This window comes from Sciurus vulgaris, assembly GCF_902686455.1.
Source record: "Sciurus vulgaris genome assembly, chromosome: 16".
Classification (NCBI taxonomy): Eukaryota; Metazoa; Chordata; class Mammalia; order Rodentia; family Sciuridae; genus Sciurus; species Sciurus vulgaris.
The window spans coordinates 12741925-12768642 of NC_136477.1; the positions used below are offsets into that span (position 1 = coordinate 12741925).

The 26718-nt window shown below is 57.6% G+C and overlaps 2 protein-coding genes across 7 annotated transcripts; one reads left to right on the forward strand and one right to left on the reverse strand.

The window, feature by feature from the left end:
• Positions 1-62: 62 nt before the first annotated feature.
• Positions 63-17846, forward strand: ADGRE5 (adhesion G protein-coupled receptor E5). Of its 4 annotated transcripts, XM_079115767.1 has the most exons (22): positions 63-208; positions 326-510; positions 3632-3682; positions 3832-3951; positions 4471-4626; positions 6852-6983; positions 8226-8357; positions 8925-9071; positions 9502-9648; positions 9792-9838; positions 9948-10025; positions 11577-11754; positions 11833-11946; positions 12093-12316; positions 14432-14605; positions 15635-15826; positions 16127-16353; positions 16474-16540; positions 16619-16710; positions 16868-17036; positions 17117-17215; positions 17294-17846. In XM_079115767.1, exons 2-22 carry the CDS (start codon positions 480-482, stop codon positions 17321-17323), a joined length of 2607 nt encoding a protein of 868 aa, XP_078971893.1. In that variant the 5' UTR covers positions 63-208; positions 326-479; the 3' UTR covers positions 17324-17846. The 4 variants fall into 4 exon arrangements, with proteins under 4 accessions (XP_078971893.1, XP_078971894.1, XP_078971895.1 ...); XM_079115768.1 differs by lacking the exon at positions 8925-9071 and having other exon boundaries at positions 65-208; XM_079115769.1 differs by lacking the exons at positions 6852-6983; positions 8226-8357 and having other exon boundaries at positions 65-208.
• A 79-nt stretch (positions 17847-17925) lies between these two features.
• Positions 17926-26260, reverse strand: DDX39A (DExD-box helicase 39A). Of its 3 annotated transcripts, none has more exons than XM_079115771.1 (11): positions 26108-26260; positions 22158-22369; positions 21722-21849; positions 20756-20848; positions 20198-20381; positions 19357-19475; positions 18863-18994; positions 18668-18777; positions 18436-18580; positions 18161-18308; positions 17926-18076 (listed from the first exon to the last, which is right to left on the reverse strand). In XM_079115771.1, exons 2-11 carry the CDS (start codon positions 22363-22365, stop codon positions 18060-18062), a joined length of 1284 nt encoding a protein of 427 aa, XP_078971897.1. In that variant the 5' UTR covers positions 22366-22369; positions 26108-26260; the 3' UTR covers positions 17926-18059. The 3 variants fall into 3 exon arrangements, with proteins under 3 accessions (XP_078971897.1, XP_078971898.1, XP_078971899.1); XM_079115772.1 differs by lacking the exon at positions 26108-26260 and adding an exon at positions 23441-24012; XM_079115773.1 differs by lacking the exons at positions 20756-20848; positions 21722-21849; positions 22158-22369; positions 26108-26260 and adding an exon at positions 19695-19755 and having other exon boundaries at positions 20198-20279.
• Positions 26261-26718: the final 458 nt, after the last annotated feature.

Sequence of the window (26718 nt, forward strand, 5' to 3'; positions counted from 1 at the left end):
CTGGCCAGTGACCAGCTTAGCCCCCTGGCCCCGCCCTGCCCAGTGCCTATCCGCCTAGGGACCAGAGCCAGGCAGGCCGAGGGAGGAGACTCCTCTGCCTGGCTGCCCCTGTCCTTGCTGAGGAGCCGGCCGAGCCCTCCGCGGCCAGAGAGTGTCAGGGGCTGGCAGAGAACTGAAAGCAGGTTGCATTCACTTCTGTGCCGAGCAGGTCTGTGCATGCGCACTCGTGTGTGTGTGTGTGTGTGTGTGTGTGTGTGTGTGTGTGTGCGTGCGCGCAGCGCCCCTGGGTCTGTGTTTCTACAGCACTTTTCCTGTTGGCTTCCAGCTGCCCCGCCAGTTCCGGGGAGGGCCCTGGGCCAGCGCTGTCCCCGCCGCCCCCTTCATAAAGGCCCTGCCTCCAGACCAGCCCCACAGCTGCCGGCCGGAGACAGTGGCCCTGTCCCACACCCTGCTTCCCTGCGCCCGCCCCAGCTGGGACCATGGGAGGCCCCCAGCGCCCAGCCTTTCTAGGTAAGCGCTCTGAGCCCCGCTGGGAGGGGTGAGGGACCCTGGCAGGAGCCCTGGGTGACGGCTGGCAGCTCTGGATCCAGCGAAGGAAGTCGATGGAGAGGCAGGCACCCTGGGCACATGGGGACAGGGCGGCAGGGTCTGGCACCCACGCTCCCTGGCAGGGGCAGTGGGGTGCTGTAGGAGCCAGTGCCCTGTCCGGAGGTCTTCAGCTCTGTGTGGCAGCCTGTGTGGCTGCACCCTAAGAGGGGATACCGGGCACCAGGGAGGGAAGGGCTGGGGCCCCAGGGGCACTTGCTGTGCAGGGAAGCATGGGTGGGGTCTGGGGAGAGCTGGTGGCGTGGACCTCTCCAGCTCCTGGGTACCCCCGGGATGTCCCCTGCCATCTCAGTGGCAGGGGCGGCCCCAGAGACCCCCTTGGTCCTGGAGGAACCGGCTGGGACTCGCCGCACGTGGGTTCCGGGCTTTGCCGGGCTGTGGGCTTGAACTTGAGTCTCCCTTCCCGCCCCACCCAGGGTGGCGCTGACAGTTATCGGGGCAGCTTGTTGCCCTGGCAACGGGGTGACAAAGAGAGTGAAGAAATGGCATTTGGGAGCAGACGGGGCTGCCCAGACCACAGGGACTCCCCTGTCGTCGCCGGCGGCAGCGGGTGGCAACCCAGCGCCCCCTGCGCTCGGGAGCGGGCACGGGAGTGCGCCTGGCACTCTGGGCGGGGGACAGCTGCCTGGCTTGCCTGGCTGCGTTCGCTGCAGAGCCGAGTCTCAGAGCTTCTCCGTCCTGTCCGTAGGCGGGAGCGGGGCGGTTTCCCGCCTCCGGGGTTGAGCGGGTTCGCGCCGGAACGGTTCAGGGTCGCCTCGAGCAGGGGCGCGGCGCTCCGTGGACCCGCTTCTCAGCGCGGAGACTCCGGTAGCCTGGAGAACGCTGGGTCCTCGGCAGGAGCAGCGAGGACCCCACCCCGCCCGGGTCCCCAGCAGGGCTGTTCTTGCTCAGGGAATGGAAAGCAGATGGGGCTGGCAGCAAGGACCAGCAGCTAGCTCCTCTCCCGGCTCCTGTTTGGTCAGCGTCCAAGGCCCAGATGGCCCAACAGCTCCAGGCCGCTGGGGGGAGAGCCCGGCCCGGCACAGAGGGAGGGCAGGCAGCGAAGGAGCACCCCCGGGGCCTGGCGGCCTCAAAGCCACCCCCGAGCACTCTCTTTCCCTGGAATCTTCCCGCTCTTGTTCGGCGCTTCAAGCCTCAGTTTCTGCATCTGCAGAATGGTCGTAAACACAGCCCCTACCTCCTGGGTTGGTTCTGAGACCAAGAAATGACGTGGGGTTTGGGGAGCTGGGGACAATCAACCCAGGTCCCATCCAGTGAAGGAAGGGCATTCTGTGGCTTGTCCTGGGAAGAGGAAGTAGGTCCTGGCCCAGGGGAACTAGCCAGGCCCTGGTGCCAAGGAGGAGGAAGAGGGACCTCCCAGGACGCAGGAGGCAGGGCTGGCGTTCTGCCTCAGTTTACCACGCATGAGGGGCTCTCTGTCCTCACGAGCCTGAGGGGTCCCAAGTTTGGGCACTGACTGAGCAGTGTCAGCCCCTGACAGCCCCCCAATCGTGCTCCTGGTGATCAACCCCAGATTTCCCCTGGGACCCCTGTCCAGGGTTGATCCAGGCCACTGGGGTGAGTCATCCACTCCCCTTGGCCCAGGAAGTGACTCATGCCCGTCCTCCTGGTCCCCCTCTCTCCCCGGGCACCCCTTCAGGACTCCCTGGACTGCAGGGGTCCTCACTGCTTCTGTGGTACCCTCCGTCCTCGGGACCACCATGCTCTTGGCCCTGCTCTGCTGCCCCGGCCACCCCACCTCGCGCTCCTGTGTCTTCCCATCCTGGCGCCTCCATCCTGGCTCCCTGTGGGCTTCGCAGTTCTTTCCATCTCTCCCTGTTGCTGTCATTTCTGACACGCTCCTTTTCTCTGTCTCCTTGGCTTTCTGTCCGTCTGGCTCCTCTTTCTGCTCTTTCTGCCTTTGGCTGCCTTCTCCCTGCTTTCTCTCGCACCTCTTCCCGGGTCTGAGTCCTCCAGTCCTCAGGTTCCCTGCACCTGGCTCCCTCTCCACCCCCACCTGCCTCCCACCCCATCTCCTCTCCGCCTGGCTCCTCGTCCCCCCTCATCGCTCCTTCTTCCCCTTTTGCTCTCCATTCTCTCTTTATCGGTCCTTTTTGGGGGAGGTACTGGGGATGGCACCTAGGGGGGCTCAACCACTGAGCCTCACCCCCAGTTCGCTCCATTTTTTATTTTGGGACCAGGCCTCGCTAAGTTGCTGAGGCTGGCCTTGAATTTGCAATCCTCTGGCCTGAGTCCCTGGGATTACAGGTGCACCAGCCACCTGTCCTTCCTCCAGCTCCCTCTGCCTGTCTGTCCCCTCTCCCTCCTTGCCTGTCTCTCTCTGGTGAAGGGCAAGGAGGTACCTGGTGGCCTGCGGAGGGTTCCCCAGGACAAGCCCCTGAGTGGCAGGAGCAGCCGGAGGGGCCCCTCCGGCCTGAGCCCAGAACATGCCCACAGCACCATCCTGTGGGGAGTGGATGGAGGGGAGGTGAAATGTCACCACTGGGTCCCAGGATGGGCCGTGGACTGATGCCTGTGGCAACAAATGTGACTCTCAGATGCTCCAGCCACAACTGGAGCCAGGTGGTGGGTGTGCACCTGTGTCTCCAAGGCTGGGGCATCTGAGAGTCAGGGTGGGGACCTGAGAGACCAGCCGGTCCAGACCCTTCTCTCCTACCTAAAGAATGCCATGAGCTAAACCCCAGACACTTTGGGGTTTGTTCCCACACAACCCTAGGAAGTGGGGGGCATGTCGTCCCCATTCCACAGAAAGGGAAACTGAGGCAGGGGCAGGGAGGCAACCTGCCTGTGCTCCAGGATCTGATCCAGGGCCGCCCCACGGGCCAGGAAACACACAGCTGGAGCCCAGACCTTGCTGGGCTCAGGCCCCTTCCTGTCCCCCAGACCCTCTGGGAGGCACCACCTGGGCTTTCTGAGGAATGGACCAGGTCCGAGCCCCAGGGGGGGTCCGCACCTCCTGCCCTCAAATGCACAGCCTCCGGCCTCCTCTCCCTGCTGGGCCTGACCCGCCCTCTCTGTGTCGCAGCCCTGTGTGTCCTGCTGAGTCTCTCAAGAGCCGGAGCCCAGGACTCAGAGGGTGAGTGTGCTGGGAGCTGTGTCCCCAGCCGGAGCCTGGGGAAGGGCCCCTCACCCAGCCCAGGAGGAGAGAGGCCTCCCCTCCGCCCTGGGTGCTCCTCCGGGACCACACTGCCCCCTCCCAGCCTCTGACCAGTCTGTGCCCCACAGCCTGTGCCAGCTGGTGCCCTCCCCACTCGGAATGTGTCAATGCCACTGCCTGTCGCTGCAAGCCAGGGTTCGCTGCTTTGTCTGCAGAGGTCTTCACGGACACCCTGGAGATCTGTGACGGTAAAGAGGCTTGGGGCAGGGCGGGGCACATCAGAGACTGCGGGGCATTGCCCAGTGCCAGTGGGGTTGTGGGTAATGGTCAGGGTCTCGGCCTTTGACCTCGAGACCATCATCAAAGACAGAAAAGAGAAAGGAAACAGGAAGAAGGCGGAGAGACCAGGAAATGTGCATGACTTCCTGCAGAGAGAGGACCTGGGCCCCAGGAGTTGGTCTCAGCCTGCCCTCAGGTCTGGGGAGGGTGACATTGAGCTTCTAGTCCACCCCCCACCTTGGCATTGTCCCCTGTATCCAAACCGGGGGTGTCGGCCAGAGGACTGAGATGAACAGAGCAGATTGTGTGGTCTTCAGGAATGGCTTGCTCCAGCCACAGCACAGCCTCAGCAGTACAGCCCAGGATTCTCTCCAAAAGGTTCTAACTCAACATCAGACCCCATGCTGGGGTCAGGTAAGGGACAGGAGTCTCTTCCCTAAGAGCCTGCACACCTTTGGGAAGTGACCCATGGCCCTATTATGTTGCAGACATCAACGAATGTGGGCCACCCATGAAAGTGTCCTGTGGAAAATTCGCAGACTGCCAGAACGTGGAGGGGAGCTACCACTGTGTGTGCAGCCCAGGATACGCTCTCCTTTCTGGGGCAAAAACGTTCACCAATGCGAGTGAGAACACCTGTCAAGGTAAGGCCCGCCCCTCGCCTGCCCTTGGCATGCAGATTGTGCCTGTGACGTAGCCAGGGTGCTCATCAGGTGCTCATCAGGAACCCTGTGGACATGTGAGATGTGATGACATCATTCTGATTTTCTGTTTTTTTTTTTTTTCTGTTGTTGTTGTTTTTTTTTACAAAAAGCCCTGCACAGTGATCTGTGCCTGTGGTCTCAGCTACTGGGAGGCTGAGGCAGGAGGATCACTGGAGGCCAGGAATTCAAGGCCAGTCTGGGAAACAGAGAAAGATCCTGTCCCAAGGAGGCAAAGTGGGAGGAGAAATTAAAAAAAAAAAAAAGAAAAGAAAAAAAAAAAGAGAAACCACAGGAAGGAGCCCCTATGTTCTAGAGCTAAACACAAAAGCAGAGGCTGGGGTGCAGCTCCAGGCAGAGTGCTTGCCTGGCAGAGCAAGGCCCTGGGCTCCCTCCCAGCACTGCCAAAAACCAAAACCAAAACCAAAGGTGGCTTTGCTCTCAGTTCACTGTGTGACTTCAGACAAGTCACTTCATCTCTCTGTGCCTCCGTTCGCCCATCTGTAGAAGGGGAGTCGTGGGCTGGGGCGTAGCTCAGGGGTAGAGCACTCACCCAGCAGGCGCGAGTCCCTGGGTCAGGCCCCAGCACCAGGGGCAGAAGTGGGGAGGCGAGCCATAGGTGCTTCCTCATAGAATTGAGGGACATGAGGTCTGAAGGCACTTAGTAGGTCCTGGTTCACAGAAAGTGCCACAGTAGTGATGGCTATTGGACTTAATTTTTTTTTTTTTTTTTTTGGAACGGGGTGTGATGGTGCACGCCTGTGATCCCAGTGCCTCAGGGAGCAGAGACAGAAGGATTGTGAGTTCAAGGCCAGCCTCAGTGGTAGCTTAGTGGTAAAGTGCCCTAGGGTTCCATCTCTAGTACCAAACCAAACCAAACAAAACAAAAATGTATTCTGCAGTGCTAGGGATGGAAACTTGGTCTCCCGCGGGGTAGGCTCCACTGAGCGCCGCCCCTGCAGACTTTATTCTGAGTGTTGGGGTCTGGTGCACCCTCTCCTGAAAGGGCTCCTGGGGTAGTGGGCAGAGTGGCCGCAGAGGACAAACCCTGCACAGCAGCCACACCCCAGCCTTGGCCCGGCCGGGTGTGCCATGGCTGGGCTGCGTGATCAGGCGGTGTCCTTTCCCGTGGGGAGCCTGTTGGGCAGGGGTGGGGATTTGGGCATTGGCAGGGGGAAGTCAGAGCCAGCAGGGGCCTGTGCGAAGTTCCCCGGGGGGAGTAGCGCAGAGTATGGGGGAGCAGAGAGAGAGGGAGCCAGCACAGGAGGTGATGAGCTGAGGGTCTGAGAGGACTCTCCCCGACTGCAGAATGAACAACTGTGCAGGTGGCTCACTGCACAAGGGGGTCCACCAAGGGGGCCACAGCCCAGATCCCAGCCTTGTCCCTCCTGCCGTGAGGATAACAGACCCGGGGAGGCTGGGCCACAGGGCAGAAATGTGTGTGCCAGGAACGTGCATGGCACTCAGCCAGGGAAAACGTCTTTGTGTGACTTGGAGAAAGACCGGCCCCCTTTCCACGTGGACACAGCCATGATATGGCCAACACAGTGTTTCCAGCCCCCTTGGTGGACCCCCTTGTGCAGTGAGCCACCTGCTCAGTTGTTCATGGTGCTCATGGATTCCTCCTGGCATGCCTAGCTGAGGTGCTGTGAGCGTCCTTACCAGTGCTTATTGGTATTGAGAAGGTGTGCTGCTGAGGGTCAGAAACAACCCGTGCTGGGACAGAGGCCCCGGGTGGCTGGGCAGAGAACTGGATGAGCAAGGGTGAAGTGACGTAGGGGACACACTGGGCCCCAAGGCAGGTGACAGAGAGAAAGCAGTCTGCTAGTCTGGAGAACCACCTGGTCCAGGCCTCCTCAACTAGCGCTTCAGCTTGTGCTGTGCAGAGGATACATCCACTTTGTCCCACTCCTGTGACGTGTAGGAGACCTGGGACCGGCTCCCTGGCTCCTGGCCCCACCTTAGGCTGTGCAAGACAGTTGGTCTCCCAACCTTGTCCAACCCCCAAGACTCAGAACCTGCGCAGAGGGCCGCTTCTGGACCTTCAGGACACCCCGCTGCCCAGCTGGCATCCTTTTTCCATGAACCAAAAGCGGGTGGAACCCAAGATATTCCAGGAGCCCACGGCGAGCACAGTCCAGCGCCATTCTGTCCTCTCCCACTGCTAGTGGCTGCCGGGATGAGACCTGACCGTTCCGGGACACACAGGGGCTCAGCCGCACCTGGAACACTCTCTGGTCCCCCAGCCACGATGGACCCAGGGACCCAGTCTGGAAATACAGGAGATAGGAGACTTGAGGGTAGGCGCCAGGTCCCAGCCAACACTCCTGCGGGGAGAAGACGCGCTCTGTGCTCCACGCGTTTCTGAACCACTCACTCCTCAACCTCGCCCTTCTTGGCCACGCCCTCATCAACCACGCCCTCACCAGCCACGCCCTCACCAGCCACACCCTTCTTGGCCACGCCCTCATCGACCACGCCCTTCTCCGCTCCGCATCATTCATTTCACTGCCCTGCTCTGCATCCTGACTCCCCACTAACTTTGGTCCACTTGAGGGCACTGGAGGATGGTGTGGCAGGGGTGGGCAGGGTGACATCGAGTTGGGTGGAGGAAGATGCTCCAGTCTGGAACACACAGCAAGAGGGTGACACCTAAGACACCCAGCCCCAACCCGCTGCAAAGAAGGTCAACCCAGATATCAGGGGGATTGACTACTGGGAACAGAGAGATGCTGGGTCCCACTCAGCAGGCCCACAGGTATGTGTCCCTGGTGGAGTTGAAGGACAGACAGCAGAAGTGCCTGCCACCCCTCCCTATCAGCACAGCTCCACTCTCTGCCACTGTCTTCACCCACGGCTGGCCTGGATAGAACATGGATGCCTTCATGGGGGTCAGGAAGACACCTGCAAGGTCCCAAGGCTGCCTGGCTGGATGTCGACCCTGGCCTCTCTGGCATGGTCCTTACTCCTGTCCCTGCCGTTGATCTTGTCCCAGTGAGCCTGGCTCAGGGGCGGATCTCAGTTCATCTCCTTGGAGCTGGGCTCTCAGAGCTAGTGGGACGAGAGGGCACTGTCCTGCTAGGTCACTGGGACCCCAAGGAAAACTCAGTCATCGAGCAGCCACACTAGCAGAATCAGGCCAAAGGCCACCCCTGGAAGCCAAGACAGACCCGCCTTGGGAGCTCAGAGCTTCCCAGCACGCAGCTCCAGGAGGGCACATCTGGCCTCTGCTCCACATCCTCAGGCTGGGACACATGAGGCCATGACACCCTGCCCAGCTGGGAGCTTCCCAGGGAGGCAGAGGGCACGGGGAGGAAGCAGCGTCTGGAGACCATGCCCACCATGGAGTGCCTCCTTGTGGATTAGGAAAGGCTCCTAGGGGGCCAGCAGGGTCCTCCTGGTGCTTCCATGCCAGGAAACTGGGACGACCGGCAGCCTGCGCTGACAGCCAGACCCTCTGATCACCAGGCTTGCATATGTCCCAACCAGCCCCCTGAAGCTGCCGGCTGCCGGAATCCTCCACCCTCCCCTTCCTCTTGCAGACGTGGACGAGTGTAAGCAGAACCCCAGAATCTGCAGGGGCCACAGCACCTGCACCAACACTCAGGGTAGCTATACCTGCAAGTGTCTGCCTGGCTTTGAGTTCAACCCGAGGGACCCGAAGCTGTGCACAGGTAGAGGCCCCAGGAGGACACGTGAGGTTGGACAGGAGCAGGGGTGCAGCCCAGGCAGGTCCTGCGCCGAGGGGGGAGACCTGCAGGTTCCCACAGGTCAAGGCCATGGACTCAGCCTACAGATTCGGCTCCCAGGAAGCTCTTGCCACAGGGCAGGGAGGTTGCAGGGCCTTCTGGGCCCGCGGGTCCTGGTGGAGCCCCTCAGACCTCAGCCCGGTCCTCATCTGTCTCGTGAGAGTAGAAGAGAGAGGCACTCTCAGTTCGGAGAAGGGAGCCTCCACCGTGGCCGGGAAGGGAGCGGCCAGAGTCCTTGGTCAGCAAGTTCGCCCCCTGGCCTCAGTTTCCCTCCTGGCTCCACCTCCTGTAAACTGGAGACCAGGACCTTGCTGTGCCCCTCATGCAGGGAGGCCACCGTGAGATGTTCTGAAGGGGAAGTTGAAGGTCACCAGGTGGGGCACAGGCAGGGGTCCTTGACTGGGGTGGCGACAAGATGGGGAAACGGATGCACCTAGTGGGGGCGTGGCAGCCGGTCAGGGGCGGGGCCTGACCCTCTGGCTTCGTCCTCAGATGTGAATGAATGCGCCCCTGGACCCAACCCGTGCCACAAGTCCACCCACTGCCTCAACTTCATGGGCGGCTACCGGTGCCTCTGCCGCCCCGGCTGGAAGCCGGTGCCCGGATCCCCCAACGGCCCGAACACGACCGTCTGCGAAGGTCGGAGCTCGGAGGCCACACCCAGACCCACAGTCCAGCCCTGATCACAGCCCTTCCGGGCACACCGACCAGACCCGGTGCTCGGGCGCCTGCGCCAGCCCCAGTGCTCCCGGGCTGTGCGCGGAAGACAGGGTCCTGGGAAGGAGCTGGGTTCTGACGGGAGGCTGCGGGACCCGGGCAGCAGCCATTAACTAACGGGGTGACGTGCTTCCGCAGTGTCACAACTGCACCTGTACAGGGCAGGCCTGGGGCGCACCAGGCCTCGCTCGCCCCCTGACTCCGCGCCCGCCACGCCAGGGTGTGGGTCCCCAGGTGGCAGCACCGCAGCCCAGGCCGGGCACTAATGGCAGGAAGAAGGGGTGGAGCTCGGACAGCAGGGAGCAGCTGGTCGTGGCTGGGCCGGGACCGACCCCTCTCTCCGTGTCCCCAGATGTGGACGAGTGCGGCTCCGGGCAGCATCAGTGCCACAACTCCACCATCTGCCGCAACACCGTGGGGTCCTACAAGTGCCACTGCCGCCCAGGCTGGGAGCCGGTCCCTGGGCGCCTCAATGGCCGGAACAACACCGTCTGCCAAGGTGCCTGGCCTGCCCTGACCCCAGATCCTCCCACACGCACACGCGCATACACACACACATACACACGCGCGGGTGCACACTCGCACATACACACGCACACGCACACGCATTCCTCCTAATGAACCACTGTCCTGTCCCTGCAGTCAAGCCCTTCTTCACCTGGCCGCTGCCCCCCGGAGTCAACAGCCAGGTGAGCTGCCCCAGCCAGGACAGGGAGGTGGGACTCCCTGGCGCAGTGCCAGTCATCCCTTGACCCTGAGCTTCCCACCCACCCGTGACCCCTCATCTCACCTCCCCAGAGTCTGTCCCGCTTCTTTGACAAAGTCCAGGATCTGCACAGGGATTTCAACCCAGTCATGGCCAAGGACACAATTCAGGTAAGGGCAGGATCTAGGGGTACCCCAGCACGGTGTGTGGATGACTGGGGAGACTTCAGTGTGGATGGAGACGGTCCCCGACCCAGCAGGGGCCAGAGACACTCATGTGCACCCACGTATGCCCATCTCCCACTCTTAGATGTATGTATGCACCCTGGTGTAAGCATGTGCACACACACTAGGGTGCTAATGGCAACAGAAGGGAGCAACGTAGAACCCTGATTTGAGCCACAAGAGTTCAAATCTCCTCCCTGCCACTTCTTGCTGTGTGACTTGAGGCAGGTAACTCCCCTTCTCTGGGCCCATTTCCTTATCTGTAACACAAGTATGAAAATGGTGCCTGCTTCATTCATAAAGCTGGTTGTTTCGAATGAGCCTGCTGGTAGAAGCAAAGCTTACAGAAGAGTGCCTTCCCCCTGAGAAGCTCAGTGTAGGATATTTAGCCCAACAGAAATATGAGAAAGGAGAAGAAAGAATGTGCACCACTTTAAAATGTTTTAGTGGTTACATTTTCAAAAAAAGTAAAAACAAGCCAGGTGCAGTGCTGCACACCTGTGATCAGCAACTCGGGAGGCCGAGGCCGGAGGATTGCAAGAGCAAAGCCAGTGTCAGCAACTTAGTGAGACCCCGCCTCTAAATAAAAACACAAGGAGGACTGCGGGTGTGGCTCAATGGTTAAGCACCCCTGGGTTCAATCCCTGCTAAAAAAAAAAAAAAAAAAAAAAAAAAATACACAAGTGAAATTGATTATGTGGTTACATTGGCTAAGATCATAGATCTGGGGCTGAACGTGGTGGCAGACACCAATAATCCCAGCTGTACAGGAGGCTAAGCAGGAGGATCATAAATTCAAAGCAATGCCGGATGGGATTGCACACCTCGTCTATAATCCCAGCAGCCTGGGGGCTAAGGCAGGAGGATCACAGGTTCAAAGCCAGCCTCAGCACTGAGGCCCTAAGCAACTCATCGAGACCATGTCTCAAAGTTTTAAAAAAGGGCTGGGGATGTGGCTTGGTAGTTAAGCACCGCTGGGTTCAATTCCTGGTATGATACAAAACACACAAAACAAACAAACAAACAAACAAAAACTGTCAAAGCAAGTCTGGGCAACTTAGCAAGACCCTGTCTCAAAAGAAAAGTAAAATAAAAACGGCGGGGATGTCGCTCAGTGCTTACCTGACGTGTGGAGCCCTGAGTTCAACCTGCCATTCCCAAGGCCCTGGGTTCAATCCCTGGCACCCCCAAAAGATCATATTGAACCACAGGTCCAGCATTAGCCATTTCAACAGGAACGACGAGGACAAGTCGAGCCCGCTTTCATGCAGCGCAGCGGGAGCGGCGCCAGGCGTCACCGTGTGGGGCGCTCCTGCACTGGGCGCAGACTCCATCCCCCTGTCTTCTGTCCACTGCGTCAACTCGATGGTGCCCTCAGGCCTGTCCCCCCCGCCACCAGGGCAGTTTTCAGCCTGTACGCTGGTCCTGGGGAGGTCAGGGCCTTCAGGCAAGGTAGCCTTCTGTCGTCCAATACCCCAGCATCTCTGTCACCCCCAGAAACTCATCAGGACCATGGACGACCTGCTGGAAGCCCCTGGTGACCTGGAGGACATGGCCCTGTCTGTCCGGCACCAGGTGGCCACGCAGTTGCTCTTGGACCTGGAGCAGTCCCTGAGGACCCTGGCAAGGTCCCTGCCTGAAGGCCCTTTCACCTATCTTTCCTCTGCAGACACAGGTAGGCTTCGTCCTCCCTCTCCGTCCCAAGGCCCCATGCTGTACTTGGTGACCCCAGTCACGGTCCCTCTCTCTTCAGAGCTGTCCCTGATGATCCAGAAGCAAGGAAATGGAAATGTCACCGTGGGCCAGAGCCACGCACGGATGCTGCTGGACTGGGCCGTGGCGCCTGGAGCCGAGAACTCCAGCAGTGGTGTGGCCCAGAGGAACCGGGGCGGGGGAGGGAGAGGCCAGGGTGGGTCCAACGGGACGCAGGAACGGCCCACGGGCGGGTTCCAGGCACGGTGGGGGGCTGGCAAGTCCTGGGCGGGAGGAGGCATGGAGCTCTTCTGTCCCCAGGCCCCACTGTGGTGGGCATCCTCTCCAGCCCCAACATGAAGACCCTGATGGTCAATGCCTCCTTGGACCTGGACCCCAACCAGCAAGCCAAGCTGGAAGAGATCTTCCAAGGCCCCATCCGAGGCACGAAGGTCCGGCTCCTCTCGGCCGTCAACTCTGTCTTTCTTACCACCAACGACACCAAGAAACTCGCCTCACCTGTGACCTTCGCCTTCTCCCACCCTGTGAGTCCTGGATGGGGGGAGGGGGGCGAGGGGACGGTTCTGCCACTTACTCCACAGCCAGTCCAGGCTGCCCCTTGGTGCCTACCTCAGGACCTTTGCTCTTGCTGAGGCCCTGCAGGGGACATTTTCTCTATGGAACCCAGTCCTTTAACTATCTCCAGTCTTGGCTCAACTATCACCTTCTTATGGGTCCTGACTTCCTTATTCAGAATTAAAATGTGGGCTGGGGCCTGGCTTAATGGTAGAGTACTTGCCTAGTTTGTGCACGGCCTGAGTTTCCTCCTCAGCATGGGGCAGAGGGACCTGTCCCCCAGAAGCAGTTCCTACCTGCCAGGATGCTATTCAGATTACTTAGTAGGCCTAAAATTTATTTATTATTTTTTTAAATTATGGCATAATTCACAGGCTGCCAAATAAAAACCTACTTTTTTTTCATTTTTATTCTTTTTTAGTTATACATGAGATTAGTATATTTTGACATACTTAATTATGTGGAGTGTAACTTTCCATTCTCGTGATTGTACATGAATGATGTGGAGATCCACTGTGGTGTATTCATATATGAACTTGGGAAAGTTATGTCTGACTCATTCCACTGTCCTTCCATCCTCACTTCCTTCCCTTCCCCCCTTTATCTAATCCACTGAACTATTCTTCCCTGACCCCCACCCCCACTAATTGTGTGTTAGCATCCACATATGAGAGAGAACATTCTTTGGGATTGGCTTATTTTACTTAGGATGATAGACTCCAGCTCCATCCATTTATCAGCAAATGCCATAATTCCATTCTTCTTTAAGTCTGAGTAATATTCCATTGTGTATATATACACCACATTTTCTTTGTCCGTTCATCTGTCGAAGGGCACCTACATTGGTTCCATAGCTTGGCTATTGTGAATTGAGCAGCTATGAACATTGATGTGGCTGTGTCTCTGTAGTATGCTGATTTTAAGTCCTTTGGGTATAGGCCAAGGAGTGGGATAGCTGGGTCAAATGGTGGTTCCATTGTTTTCTGGGGAATCTCCACACTGCGTTCCAGAGTGGTTGCACCGATTTGCAGTCCCACCAGCAATGTATGAGTGTGCCTTTTCCCCACATTCCTGCCAATGTTTATTGTAACTTGTGTTTTGATAACTGTCGTTCTGACTGGAGTGAGGTGGAATCTCAGTGCAGTTTTAATTTGCATTTCTCTGATTGCTAGAGGTGTTGAACATTTTTTCATGTATTGGTTGATTGATTGTATTTCTTCTTCTATGAAGTGTCTGTTCAGTTCCTTTGCCCATGTGTTGATTGGGTTATTTGCTTTTCTTGGTGTTAAGTTTTTGTTTGTTTGTTTCTGAGCTCTTCATATATCCTGGAGATTCATGCTCTGAGATGCATGTGGTAAAGACTTTCTCCCGAAGCCTCTCTCTTCACATTGTTTCCTTTGCTGTGAAGAAGCTTTTTAGTTTGATACCATCCCACTTATTGAGTCTTGATTTTACTACTTCTGCTTTAGGAGGGATTCGATTCCTAAGCTGACGTGATGGAGATTCAGGCCTGCTTTTTCTTCTGTTAGGTGCAGGGTCTCTGGTCTAATTCCCAGTCCTTGACTCACTTTGGGCTGAGTTCTGTGCAGGGTGAGAGGTAGGGGTCTAATTTCATTTTACTGCGTATGGATTTCCAGTTTTCCCAGCATCATTTGTTGAAGAGACTCTCTTTTCTCCGTTGTATGTTTTTGGCCCGGTCTAGTTTGGGGTAACTGTATTTATGTGGGTTTGTCCCTCCGCCTTCTGTCCTGTACCATGGTCTTCGCACCTGTTTTGGTGCCATAGCTCTGAAGTGTAGTTGGAGCCTGGTGCTGGGATGTTCCTGCCTCACTCTTGTCACTCAGGATTGCTTTGGCTATTCAGAGCCGGATTTATTGTCTGTCCCCTTCACCATCAAGTCTTTCTCACGAGGGCAGGGACTTACGTCTGCTTTTTCCATTGCTGTGTCCCCAAGGCTGGTGCACACAGTAGGTGCTCAGTAAATACTTGTCCAATGAAAAGCAGCCTACCTGGAGCTCGGCTCACACCCCCAGACCCAAGTGAGCATGGGGCCAACCTCTCTGCTCACCCCCATCTGCCCACAGTGGGAGACGCCCAAGAACCGGGAAAAGCTGATCTGTGCCTTCTGGAAGGTTGACAAGAGTGGACACTGGGACACTACAGGCTGCTGGAAGCTGGGCAGCACCAATGGCAGCACCACCTGCCAGTGCAACCACTTGAGCAGCTTTGCCATCCTCATGGCCCACTACCAGGTGGAGGTAGGCAGCAGGGACGCCTCAGAAGACCACAGGTGCTGGCACAGAGAGGCACATCTGTAATCCCAGGGACTTGGGAGGCTGAGGCAGGAGGATCACAAGTTTGAGGCCAGCCTCAGCAATTTAGGGAGGCCCTAAGCAACTCAGTGAGACACCATCTCTAAATAAAATATAAAAAGGGCTGGGGATGGGGCTCAGTGGTGGAGCGCCCCTGGGTCCAATCCCCAGTGCTAAAAACGAAACCAAAAAAGGGCTGAAGTAGCCCCTAAGGCAGAGCACTCCAGGTGCAATTCCCAGTGCTGTCAAAAATTAAAAAAAAAAAAAAAAAAAAAGAAGGAAGGAAGGAAGGAAGAAAGAAAAGAGAAAAAAACCCATACGTGTGGAGGTCGGTTTACGCAAAACAGCTGGTTCTCCATGGCACATTCCATCTGGTTGTTCAAATATATCCCTGTCCCTGTGGTTGCATAGCCCAAGTGGTGCTATGCCACACCCTCCACCCTCTTTCCTGGGACTTCACGACCCCGCAGCTGTGCTGCTTGGCACTGCTGGCCCTGCTGCAGCCAGTGCCCCTCTGCCTGTCACACTGGCACCAGTTGTGACAGTTTGCTAAAAACTCCCCATGTAGCCACTCAGGAGACTGGGGAAGGAGGATTGCAAGTTTGAGGCCAGCTTCAGCTAATAACCAAGACCCTAAGCAACTCAGCAAGACCCTATCTCAAAATAAAAAATTAAAAAAGGGGGTGGGGATGTGGTTCAGTGGTAGAGCCCCTCTGGTTCCATCAACCTCCCCATGTAGAACATTCCGAGGGAGCACAGTCTTCTGCGTGTGGCCTCAGGGGGATCCATAGGTAAACTGGGCGAAGTGAACTGGAATTAGCCAGACAGCAGGGGCTGTGGTCCACGCCAGAGGTCCTGCAAAACCTATCACGCGGAATCGGGTACAGCAGGACAGGTCAGGGAAGCGGCCTGGGTGGTAGAACTGTGGCGCCTCAGGCACTAGACGGAACTCCGCCCACCCCATCCTGCTCCTAGGACCCAAAGCTGTCCCTGATCACCAAGGTGGGACTGTCGCTGTCGCTGATCTGCCTTCTACTGTGCATCCTCACCTTCCTGTTGGTGCGGTCCATCCAGAGCTCTCGCACCACCGTGCACCTGCACCTCTGCATCTGCCTTTTCGTAGGCTCTGCCATCTTCCTGGCAGGCATCGAAAACGAAGGCGACCAGGTGAGGCCCCGCCCCGCTCTCACCTGAGGTCGGGTTTGGGAGACCCAGTGGTGGAGCCCCACCCTTCCCTGGAACCCCCTGGCGCGGCGGCTCCATCCCCCCGCAGCGGTGGTCTTTGCCAAGGGAGCAGGCTTTGGAGGCACGTGCCACCCGCAGCGCCCACCCCCAGGGGTGCTGTCGGAGGCGGGCTCCGGAGCAGCTGGCCACGCCCCCGCCTGCCCCAGGGCTCCGGCGGGGCGGGGCTCCGCGACACGGCCCCGCCCCGCGTGACATCGCCCCGCGCCTCCACTGCGCCCACAGGTGGGGCCGCGCTGCCGCCTGGTGGCCGGGCTGCTGCACTACTGCTTCCTGGCCGCCTTCTGTTGGATGAGCCTGGAGGGCCTGCAGCTGTACTTCCTCGTGGTGCGCGTGTTCCATGGCCAGGGCCTGAGCACGCGCTGGCTCTGCCTGATCGGCTACGGCGTGCCCCTGCTCATCGTGGCCATCTCCGCGGCTGTCCACAGCAAGGGCTACGGCCGCGTCACCCAGTGAGTGCAGCGCTATGGGGCGAGGCCGGGGCTCGGGCGCCAGGCCGGGGCGTGTGGACAGCGCCCCGCACATAGCTCCCCGCTTCTGGGGGCACTTATGGGTCCCCTCCCCTCTCCCAGCTGCTGGTTGGATACGGATCGTGGCTTCCTCTGGAGCTTCCTGGGACCCCTGGCCTTCATCGTTTTGGTAATTGCCTTTTCTTGCAAAGCCTGAGGCAGGGCCACACCAGCACTCCCTACCCTAATCCACTGTGTCCCCACCCAGTGCAACGCTGTCATTTTTGTGATCACTGTCTGGAAGCTCACTCAGAAGTTTTCTGAAATCAATCCGGACATGAAGAAATTACGGAAGGCAAGGTAAGACTTGAAAGGAGGACTCAACTGGAATAGGTGCGGAGGCCGTGGGACCTGAGGGGACTGGGGTGCAGGTTGGGGCAGAGACGAAGGGCTGGGGTGAAGGGTGTGCAGGATGGAGGCAAGGCCCCCAAGCAGCCTCTGCCCCTGCCCACTGCAGGGCGCTGACCATCACAGCCGTGGCCCAGCTCTTCCTGTTGGGCTGCACCTGGGTCTTCGGCCTGTTCCTCTTTGACCCTCGGAGCTGGGTGCTGTCCTACATCTTCACCATCCTCAACTGCCTGCAGGGCCTTTTCCTCTTCGTGCTGTTCTGCTTACTCAACAAGAAGGTGGGCGGGTGGGGAGGCTCGGGAGGGGCTGCCCTCAGCTCCGGCTCTGTCCCTCCCCTGACCAGCACCCTGGCTTGCAGGTGAGGGAGGAGTACCGGAGGTGGGCCCGCATGGTTGCTGGAAACAAGTACTCAGAGTTCGCCTCTTCCACAACTAGCACCAGCCAGAATCAGACTCGGGTAAGGGACTGTGCCTGTGGCCCAGCACTTGCGAAAGCAGCCGGTGGGGTCCGTCCTCATGGGCTCCTTCCTCCCCAGGTCCTCAGGCCATCGGAGTCTGGTATGTGAAGGCAAGGACCCGGCCAGGCCAGCAACTCCTGCACGTGCTGAAGGCTCCCCGCCTCCCGCTGCGCTCCCACCTTGGGCCCCACTGCAGTAGAGGGGATCACAGCTATGTCCTAGCAGCCAGCCCCAGAGCAGGGTGGAGGAGCCACTGGTCCTGCTTCTGTCTCTGCCCCACGAAGGATGTGGGGAAGAAACTGGGCCAGGGTTGCAGCCCAGCTGCTCCAGCACATCCTCCCAGTCCTGGGGACAGACTGCGGACCCTTGCATCCTTTACTCTCAGCTCTTTGCCACAGAAGGGGCCAGGGTGGTGGATTCAACTTCTCTTATTAAGCTAAGACTGAAATCAGAGGTCAGAGGACCTGGCTGCCACTGAGGCTCACGGTACAGAGGCCTGGCTGCCCCCACAGGGGCGGAAGGGTCTCACTGATGTCAAGGTTGTAGATGTTGTAATGTTTTTTTTTTTTTTTTTTATCTGTTAACTTTTCAGTGTTGACACTTAAAAATTAAATATCATAATGATACAGAAGGTGGTGTTGCTCACTGCCCGGGCCACGTCCATGAAATGCTGACAGACCACAAAGAAACAGATGGGGTGGGAGTCAGGCTTCCATAATAAAAATGTATTCTTACACAAATCTACAGCTTTTGAACAGTAAAAAGAGACACCCATCTGTCGCCTAGAAAGAGGACGTGAAGCAGCACGTGGGAGCAGGGCAGCTGTGGTCTTCAAGGCGCGTGGTTACCGGCTCTGCTCAACTGCAAAGACAAAGGGGGACAGGCAGTGAGGTCTCCTGCCCCAGACCTGTGTCCCCAAACACTGGCCCTGCCCCAGCCACTTACTGTATGTGGAGATATCGATTTCTTCTGGAAGCTCAGCCACATTCACTTCAAACCGGTCCTGGACATCATTGAGTATTTTGGCATCATTTTCATCAGACACAAAAGTGATGGCCAGGCCTTTGGTGCCAAAGCGACCTGCACGGGCCACCTGCAGGGAGGCAGGAACAGGGTCAGGCCACAGGCACATCCTCAGGATTTGAGGATAAGCAGAGCCAGGTGCTCACCCCGCTGTCAACCTGGGAGGGGAACGTGGGGGAGGCGACACCTCAACTCACCCGGTGGAGGTAGGTGTCGGAGTCCTCGGGCATGTCATAATTGAAGACAATGTTGACGCGCTCAATATCCATCCCTCGGCCAAAGAGATTGGTGGCCACCAAGATCCGCCTCTGGAAGTCCTTGAACTGCTGGTAGCGTGACAGACTGGGTGCAGGAGAAATAAGTGGAGGCTGTCAGACACGGGCTCCTGGACGCTGCTCCCTCTGGCCACGGCAGGTGGCGTGCACTCACCGCTCCTCCTGGGCCATGCCCCGGTGAATGGCGATGGCTGGGAAGTTCTGCTCCACAAGGAGCTGGGCCAGGGCCATGCAGCGCTGCACTGACTTGACGAAGATCACCACCTGCCGGGAGAGGGCAGCATTAGGCCTGGCCGGGTCCCCACTCCCCGAGGTCCCAAGCTGCAGGACAGGCTGCTGGGGGCATCACCTGGTTAAACTCCAGCACATCCAGGAGATCAAAGAGCTTTCTGTTCTTCTCGCTGTCCTTGAGCTTGACATAGTACTGCTGCAGCCCATGCAGCGTGAGCTTGGTCTCGTCGTCCACAAACACCTCCATGGGCTGTGTGGGAAGGGAAGCAGGAAGGGGCGAGCGGGGCTCACTTCTGGGCGTCTCGCCTGCCCAGAACCTTGCAGGGAGTGGCTCCTTTGCAGCGATGCTTCCCAGAGGGCCTGCTGTACCCAACCTCAGAAATAATTCTCTACCAAAAGCTGGATGTGAGCTCTGGTCTGGCTCAGGCGTGGACCACACTCGGCTCCCAGTTTGACAAGAGGGGAAAGGAGCCTCAGCCGGCCTCCCAGCATCCTTCCAGCCGTGAGGGCAAGGTGGGTGTCGTGGAGCCGCCTCAGGCCCCTGGGGAGGGCTGAAGCTGCTGCGCTGAGGTCTCAGCCACCACGGGCAGGCCGGGGCGTCACCCTACTCACATCCTGCATGAACTTCCTGCAGACTGGCCGGATCTCCTTGCTCAGGGTGGCACTGAACATCATACACTGCTTCTCATGGGGCGTCAGGCGGAAGATCTCCTGCACGTCCCTCCGCATATCTGTGGGGAAGGCAAGAAATGGGGGGCATGAGTGTCTGCCAAGCCATGACCCCAGCCCAGACAGACCCGGCCCCTCCCACCTGTGTCAGGGAGCCACTGGCACCATGACGAGGGCAGAGGGGGCTGAGGGAGTGGCAGGAAGGGAGAGTCCCAGGCGCCTGAGGGGCTGGACTCAGGGGCGAGCGAGCGCAGGCGCGGGAGGAGCTGCAGTCGACTTACACGCTGCCAGAGCGGAGCAGCCGTGCCAGTGCGCCTCGGGCCGCGCTTCGGGGAGGGGAGCCTGAGGCAGAGATAGCCGCTGGGGTGAGAGCCGTAGCTGCTCCCAGGACAAGCCCTTCTCCCACGGGTCCTGCCACTGCTGCCTGAGGGCAGGTGGAGCCTAGGACCAACCCAACAGGTGGCAGAAGCCACTCTGCTCCTCTAGGTGCATGTGTGTGTGCTTCTGTGCCCAGGAAGGGACAGCAGCTCATTCAGGCACTGTGGTCCCATTGAGCTTGGACTCAGAAGCAGCATGTCCCACTCTGCCAACATCAGAACTTTCCCTAAAGCCATTTATTTACCAGAGACCTGTGTTCTGGCCACCCATGTGACCCGCTTTGGGGAGCCTTAGAAACTGTCACAGCCCCCTTAGAAACTGACTCCGAAGTCTGGGGGTCTGCCAGGGTGGGAGGTGTGGCTGGGCGGGCCCCAGGCAGCCCCGCGGGCCGGGTAGGGACACTCACCCAGCTGCTCCAGCATCTTGTCACACTCGTCCAACACAAAGTGCTTCACATTTTTTAGGTTGAGGCTCCTGTTCCGCACGAGTGCCAGGATCCGGCCTGGTGTCCCCACCACGACGTGGGGACAATTCTTCTTCAACACTTCTTCATCTTTCTTGATGGAAAGGCCCCCAAAGAACACAGACACCTATAGGCATGGAGAGGAAGTTGCTCCCACCTATCTGGGGCTGTGTCCACACTCACATGCCATCCTGGGTGCTCCTGACAGCACGGCCCCAGCAGTCCCAAGGGTGCCCAACACCCAAGCCCTGGTGCCTCAGAATCCAGGGACAGAGAACGACCTGAGAGCCCAGTGCCAGTGAAACGCAGCCCCAGGCTGGGACGGGCACAGGGCCCTGGAGGCCATGCATAATTCATCATGCTTTTAAAGGAGCATAAACCACCGCAAACCTCAAAGGCAGCTGCTGTGGCCAAGCTTGGTAAATGCTGGCTGGGCCAGAGCTGGGGCCAGCAAGGCTACAACCGACCATGTGGCACCCTGCCTGCTTGCCTGAGGCTCACCTTGACACTGGGCATGTATTTGGAGAAGCGCTCATACTCCTTGCTGATTTGGAAGGCCAACTCTCTCGTGTGGCACATGACCAGGACCGTCACCTGAGGAATGAATATGAAAGAAGTCCTAGAGGATGGTGGCCTAAATCCTCCCTCTCCAGAGATCACACCGTCTGTCCTGTCCCCAACTGACAGGACACAGCCACACTGTGTCCTACACCTCAGGCCACCTGAAGGCCCAGTCAAAATGCCTTGTGTCCTCTGCCTTCACAGTCCTTCATTCCCCCAAACCTCTCATAATTACAGAGGCCTGCCTCCTGACCACAGGACCTGGAACAAAGCCAGACAGAGAAGGGTCTGGGTAAAAGTGAGACCCTGCGAGGCTGACACTGGCTCCAAGTTAACAGCATCTGGCTTCTGCTCTCGAGCTGCCCCCTGCTTTCCCTGCTCATGTCAAACACTGATCACCCCAGTCTTCCACCAAGTCTCCGGCCTTCACGACCTACCCCAAGGCAAGGGCATAAGCCCCGACACACCACACAAGGATGCAAACCCCGGCAAGACGAGTTTTGTTTCACTGCCGAGCATGGGGCCCAGGGCCTCCCACGTGCTGGCCAAGTGTGCTGCCATTGAGCTCTACCCCAGACTCCCTGTGTGACTCTGAGGATCAAAGCAGAGTCACTAACGTTATCCCCCAGATTATGGAACACATGTTGATGACATGAGGTTGCCAGGGCCTGTCATCAGGAACAGCAGGGACACTAGCCAGTGCAATTCCACCTTCCAAAGTGTACGCTACTGAGGAAAGCACGCGCCGAAATAACAGCACCTTCCAGTTCTGGCTTATCGGCACTTTTTGATTTTGTTATAACTATTTAATTTCAAAAGCTCACAAAAAGAATGTGGGAGAATTTACCAAGGGAAGCTGTGGCTGTGCCGCCACAGGCAGTTTGAGCCTGGAAGGAAGTCACTCACCTGTCCATTTACAGGCTCGATCTGCTGCAGAGTAGCCAGAACGAAGACAGCCGTCTTGCCCATTCCAGACTTGGCCTGGCACAGGACGTCCATGCCCAGGATGGCCTGGGGAATACACTCGTGCTGGACTGAAGGAGGAGGAGCATGTGAGTGACCAGAAAATAGGACGTTCCCTCTCTACAGGTTCCGGGCAGGCGGCTGAGGGACCCCAAGACAGGGCAGCGGCAGGTCAAGCCCGGGGCCGGACCACAGACACCTGCCTGTATTCACCAAGTTAAAGCAGAGTGCCACACTGGAGAAGCTCCTGGGACACCCGTACAGCTGACCTACATGGACCCTCCCTCATCCAGGGCACAACAGAGGTCACGCTGCTCTGTACAGGCAGAGCTGGTTGTGCGGAGATGAGCTGGGCGGGGGACAACACCAGGGAGCGTACCCTCTGACGGGTGTTCAAAACCACAGTCCACTATGGCCCTCAGGAGCTCAGGCTTCAGCAGAAAATCGCGAAAGCCGGAGCTGTGGATGGAGACGTAGGACCCCTTGACGTCTTTCTTGGGAGGAGCTGGAGTGCTCTCAGGAGGAGCCTGGGGCTCTTCATCTTCCTCGTAATCCAAAAGCTCGTTTTCCACATCTTGTTCTGCCATGGTACTAAGGGCAGAAAAGAGAGGAAGAGCCATGGGAAGTGACAGGTGGAGGCAGGACAATCTACCCAGCAAGGGAGACGATGGCCTGGCAGCCATGAGCTGTTGACAAAGGCCCATAAAAGGGCTGCATGGAAGGGCAAGCGCTCTGAGGTGGCACATGCCTGTAATCCCAGAGACTTAGGAGGCTGAGGCAGGACTGCAAGTTCAAGGGCAGACTCAGCAACTTGGAAAAGCCCTAAGCATCTTTTTCTAAACATGTTTTTAATTATTAATAGATCTTTGTTTTATATACTTTCACGTGGTGCTGAGGATCCAACCCAGCGCCTCACACGTGCTAGGCAAGTGCTCTACCACTGAGCCACAGCTCCAGCCCCTAAGCATCTTAACAAGAGCTGGTCTCAAAAAACACAAAGCAAGCAAGCTGACAGAGCTGTGACCCATCATCCTCTGACCCTTTTCTGCCTCAAGGTGTACCACCAGTTCCACCTGTGCAGCGCCCCCCGGCTTCAGCCCATCGTTCCCACAGGCCCACTAACCGATCTCTCCCAGTGTCCTCACGTGCCCCTCCAATACTGTCCATCCCCAAGGGCTCCCACGGCACCCAGTGAAATTCTAACTCTGCACCACAGTCCTCCCTCCTGGTCTGGCCCACGCCAACCTGCTGTACCCCACCCTTGCTCTGTTTAGCTGTTCGACTAACAGCCCCTGTCCCAAACCTTCAAGTCCTGCTGCCACCCGGGGGGAACACTCTGCACCCAGGTCTCTGCACAAAAGCACCATTCTCAACAGTCAAGTCTCAGCTGTAACCCTGCTTGGATCAATGAGCCCAAAGGAGTCCCCCTCCCTCACTCACTCACTCCCCAAGGACCCCAGACACCTGCAGGTGTACTGCCCAGACGCTGGAGAAAGCTAAGTATGTGAGGAAGCTAGCAGCGTGTGTGTGCCCAACCCTGGTTTCTTCTGCAACTTGTAGTCTACCCAGGGGAACAACTGCTTCCGTGAAAAGGCCTCGCATTGGGTGCTGGCCAATAAAAAAGCTGACATGGTAAATGGAATTAATACAAAGTTCACTCACCTCCATGCTTTACACAGCCCAACGTACACCAAGTGCAAGGGACCCAATTGTGAGTATGCTTTTGTCCCCCCAGCCAGCCACAGCCTCCAGCTGAAGGCTGAAGCTGGTCTTCTTCATGGAGCCACAGGCTAAGGGTCCTAGGCTGCCTTTATCCAGCCCTATGGTTCCAACCATTCCTATGCTGATGACCCTGTGTCTCTAGTCAAGAGCCCTTCCCTAAATGCCATCGAAGGCTCACTTTCACATCCTTGGGTGGCCCTGAAAGTTGAACTCAAAATGCCCAGAGCAAAATCCTCCATTTCTCCCCTGAAGACTGCTTCCCCCATCTCTGATACGAGAATTCCATTCTCCGAAGGAATCGGGCCTTCTCTTTTTCCCTCAACCTTCCTGTCCAATCAGCCAAGGAATCCAAGTCTGGCTACTTCTCATTCATGCTACCACACTGACCCCAAGCTGCCACGCCGTCTTTCTTCTTTAAAATTAGAAAAGGTTTACTGAGACAGTCACGTGTTATTGCACTCAAAGTATACGTTTCAGTGGATTTAGTACAGATATGTGCAACCACCACTGCAGTCAAGTTTAGGATGCCTCTTACCCTTCAGCCACCATCCCCCAGCCAACAAAAGCACTAATCTGTTGTCTCCACAGAGTTGCCTGTTTTGGTCGCTTCACATAAAGAGGCTCATATGACACAGGCGTGTGTCTGGCGTTTCTCACTGAGCATCAAGTTCTCGAAGTTCACTACATCACAGCAGGGATCAGTGCCTCACTCCTTCTAGCCACAAACACATTCCCTTGTGTGAGCACAGTACCGCAGTTTTGTTATCTGGGTGCCACCATTTCTTGCCTGGATTATGCCAACAGCCTCCTCAGTGCTCCCTGTTCCCACTCCCTTCTGCCCAAAATGGTCAAAGGGAGTTGGTTAAAAAAAGTGAGGCCTGGCCGGGAACCACCACAGGCTCCCATTGCACTCATTAAAACCCACCTCCACAGGCAGACCTCAGCACTCCCCGCGCCCTGCTGCACCTCAACACACCTCAGCACCACTGCACTTGCTGTTTGTGCCGCCTGAAGTCATGGACTCCACTGACCCTACACTGCTTTTGGATCCCCACTGCAAAAGTGTATTTCCTTACAGCCCCAACTTAAAAAGCATCCCCTCCAGTCAGTCCTGCTGGTGCAGGACCTGGCACAAAGCAAATAAGCACTCAAAAGCAATGACTGTATGAATGGAACAAGAATCAAGTTCTCAAGGCAGAGTTTGCAAGTCTCTGAATCTGGAAGCAATCTGATGCCAGCCCTAAGAATCCTTACTGGCAAAGACAGGAGGGGTCCATTTTCCAAACACCAGGGAAAAGACTGAGCGCCAAGAAACAACAGGAGCCAACAAAGATCAGTCCAAAAAGCACCAGACCTTTGGGGGTATGAAGAACGACTGACTGGCTGAAGTAAGACAGCAGACAAAGCTGAAGAGCTGGTCTGGCCCAGGGCACTTATACTTAATTTACTAAGCAACAGGGAATCGCTGATTAGGTTTCAGAGTTAAGTGACTCAATCAGGATTTACCCAAGAGTAATTTACTCCACAGATGCAGTAAAGGATAACATCAACAGCACGGAAAACCAGTCATCAAATGGGAAGGAATTAAAGGGGGGCGGCTAAGAAGGAACAGAGAGGATGGGACACTAAACAGGTCGGAGACAGGCATCGCCTGGGCACTCCACACATGGAAAAGATCTGGGTGGCCAAGAGACGGCGTGTTTAAAATAAAGAGACCAAGCAAAGTTGTTTTGTGTTGATGTAGAGACACATTCGAAGCACAAAACTGTGCAGACGGGGCTAGGGTTGTAGCTCAGTGGTAAAGCGTTGTCCAAGCAAGCGCGAGGTCTTGGGTTCCAACCCCAGAACCGAGACGCGGGGGGGAAAACAAGCAAATCCTAGAAGTGAATCTTATGCTCGAAACCAATGGAGTCGCAGGACAGCATCTGGCGTGGTCTGCCCGGCCCAGAAGGGACGGCCGCGAAGGCTGAGGTCCCAGGAGCGGATGAACTTGGAAGCTGACACCGGGGTAAGGACAACCCAGGCAGGCAAGCCACGCGTACCCATCTGCCCTCCATTGTCCCCAGTCAGGCTTTTCGCCCTGATTCGCCTGGCGTAGATTCCCTAGTGGGGACTTCTCTTTTCAAAAGACGGTCAATTCTGCCCTAATTTCTGGGAACTCGAATCCCAGAAACGTAAGAGGCAAGAACAAGGTAAAGCGGGGGAGGGGAGAGCCCTTCGGACCCGGAGAAACCAGTCCTGCCTGGCAGCTCTGGCTTCTCCCACCGCGGCCCCGAATCCCGGTGTAGCCCCCCGAGTCCCTCCCACACAAGGCCCCAAGCCGCCCGGGGTCTATTCTCTCCCCAAGTCGGCCGCCGACAGACCGCCATGACACCCCCTCCCGGAAGCCGGCCCGCGCCCTGCGCGCCAACGGCCGGCCCGGTCCCGGCGCATGCGCCCCGGCGCCCAACGGCCACCACCGCGCGCTCCGGGAGCCCAACCGCCCCGCCCCCCCTCGTCTCGCGGCCCCTCCTGCTCCCCTTCAACCCACGGTATCTGCTCTCGTTCGTTTATCCACAGGCCCGACGTCCCCGCACCGCGGCCCCGCGCCCGGGCCCCGCCGCTCACCTGGGTCTCCGTTCGCCTCCGCGTGCTGCGAAGAGAGCCACCCGACTCCGGTTACCCAGCACGCGCCGCGACGCGAGCTGCCGCGCTTCCTGCCTCCTCAGTAAGACTGTGGTTCTGCTCACAGGACAGCTGGCTTTTCAGTCAAGAGAAACGGAAGGGGTGATTGGATGCTGAGGAAGGTGTCAGGAGGCTATTGGTGGAGAGAAGGAAAGAAGGCGTGCCCCATGCCTCAGGTTTATTGGTCGATCTGAAAGTAGGCGCGCCAAAATGAGATCTACGCCGGGCGGCGCCCTGTCACGTGATCTGGGTTCGAGCCTCCACGCGTGCCGCCATGTTTAGTACTGGCAACTGAAGGCCAGATAATTAGCCCGTGACACGTGCCCCACCCTTTAGAATCGTGGCCTGTGCTCTGGACTCTAAACCCAGCGCCTTTGGAGTTGGCACGGATCGTCTCATGGGGCCCTCCACCCAGAAGGCTCTGCAAGGACTCCCGAAGAGGCTTGCAGGCTTCAAGTGACTCCTATAGTTTTGTCTGTTCTTGAATTTCACATAAGTAGAATCATGCGATAAATTTGTCTTTGGTGTCTGGCTTCATTGTTTTTTTGTTTTGT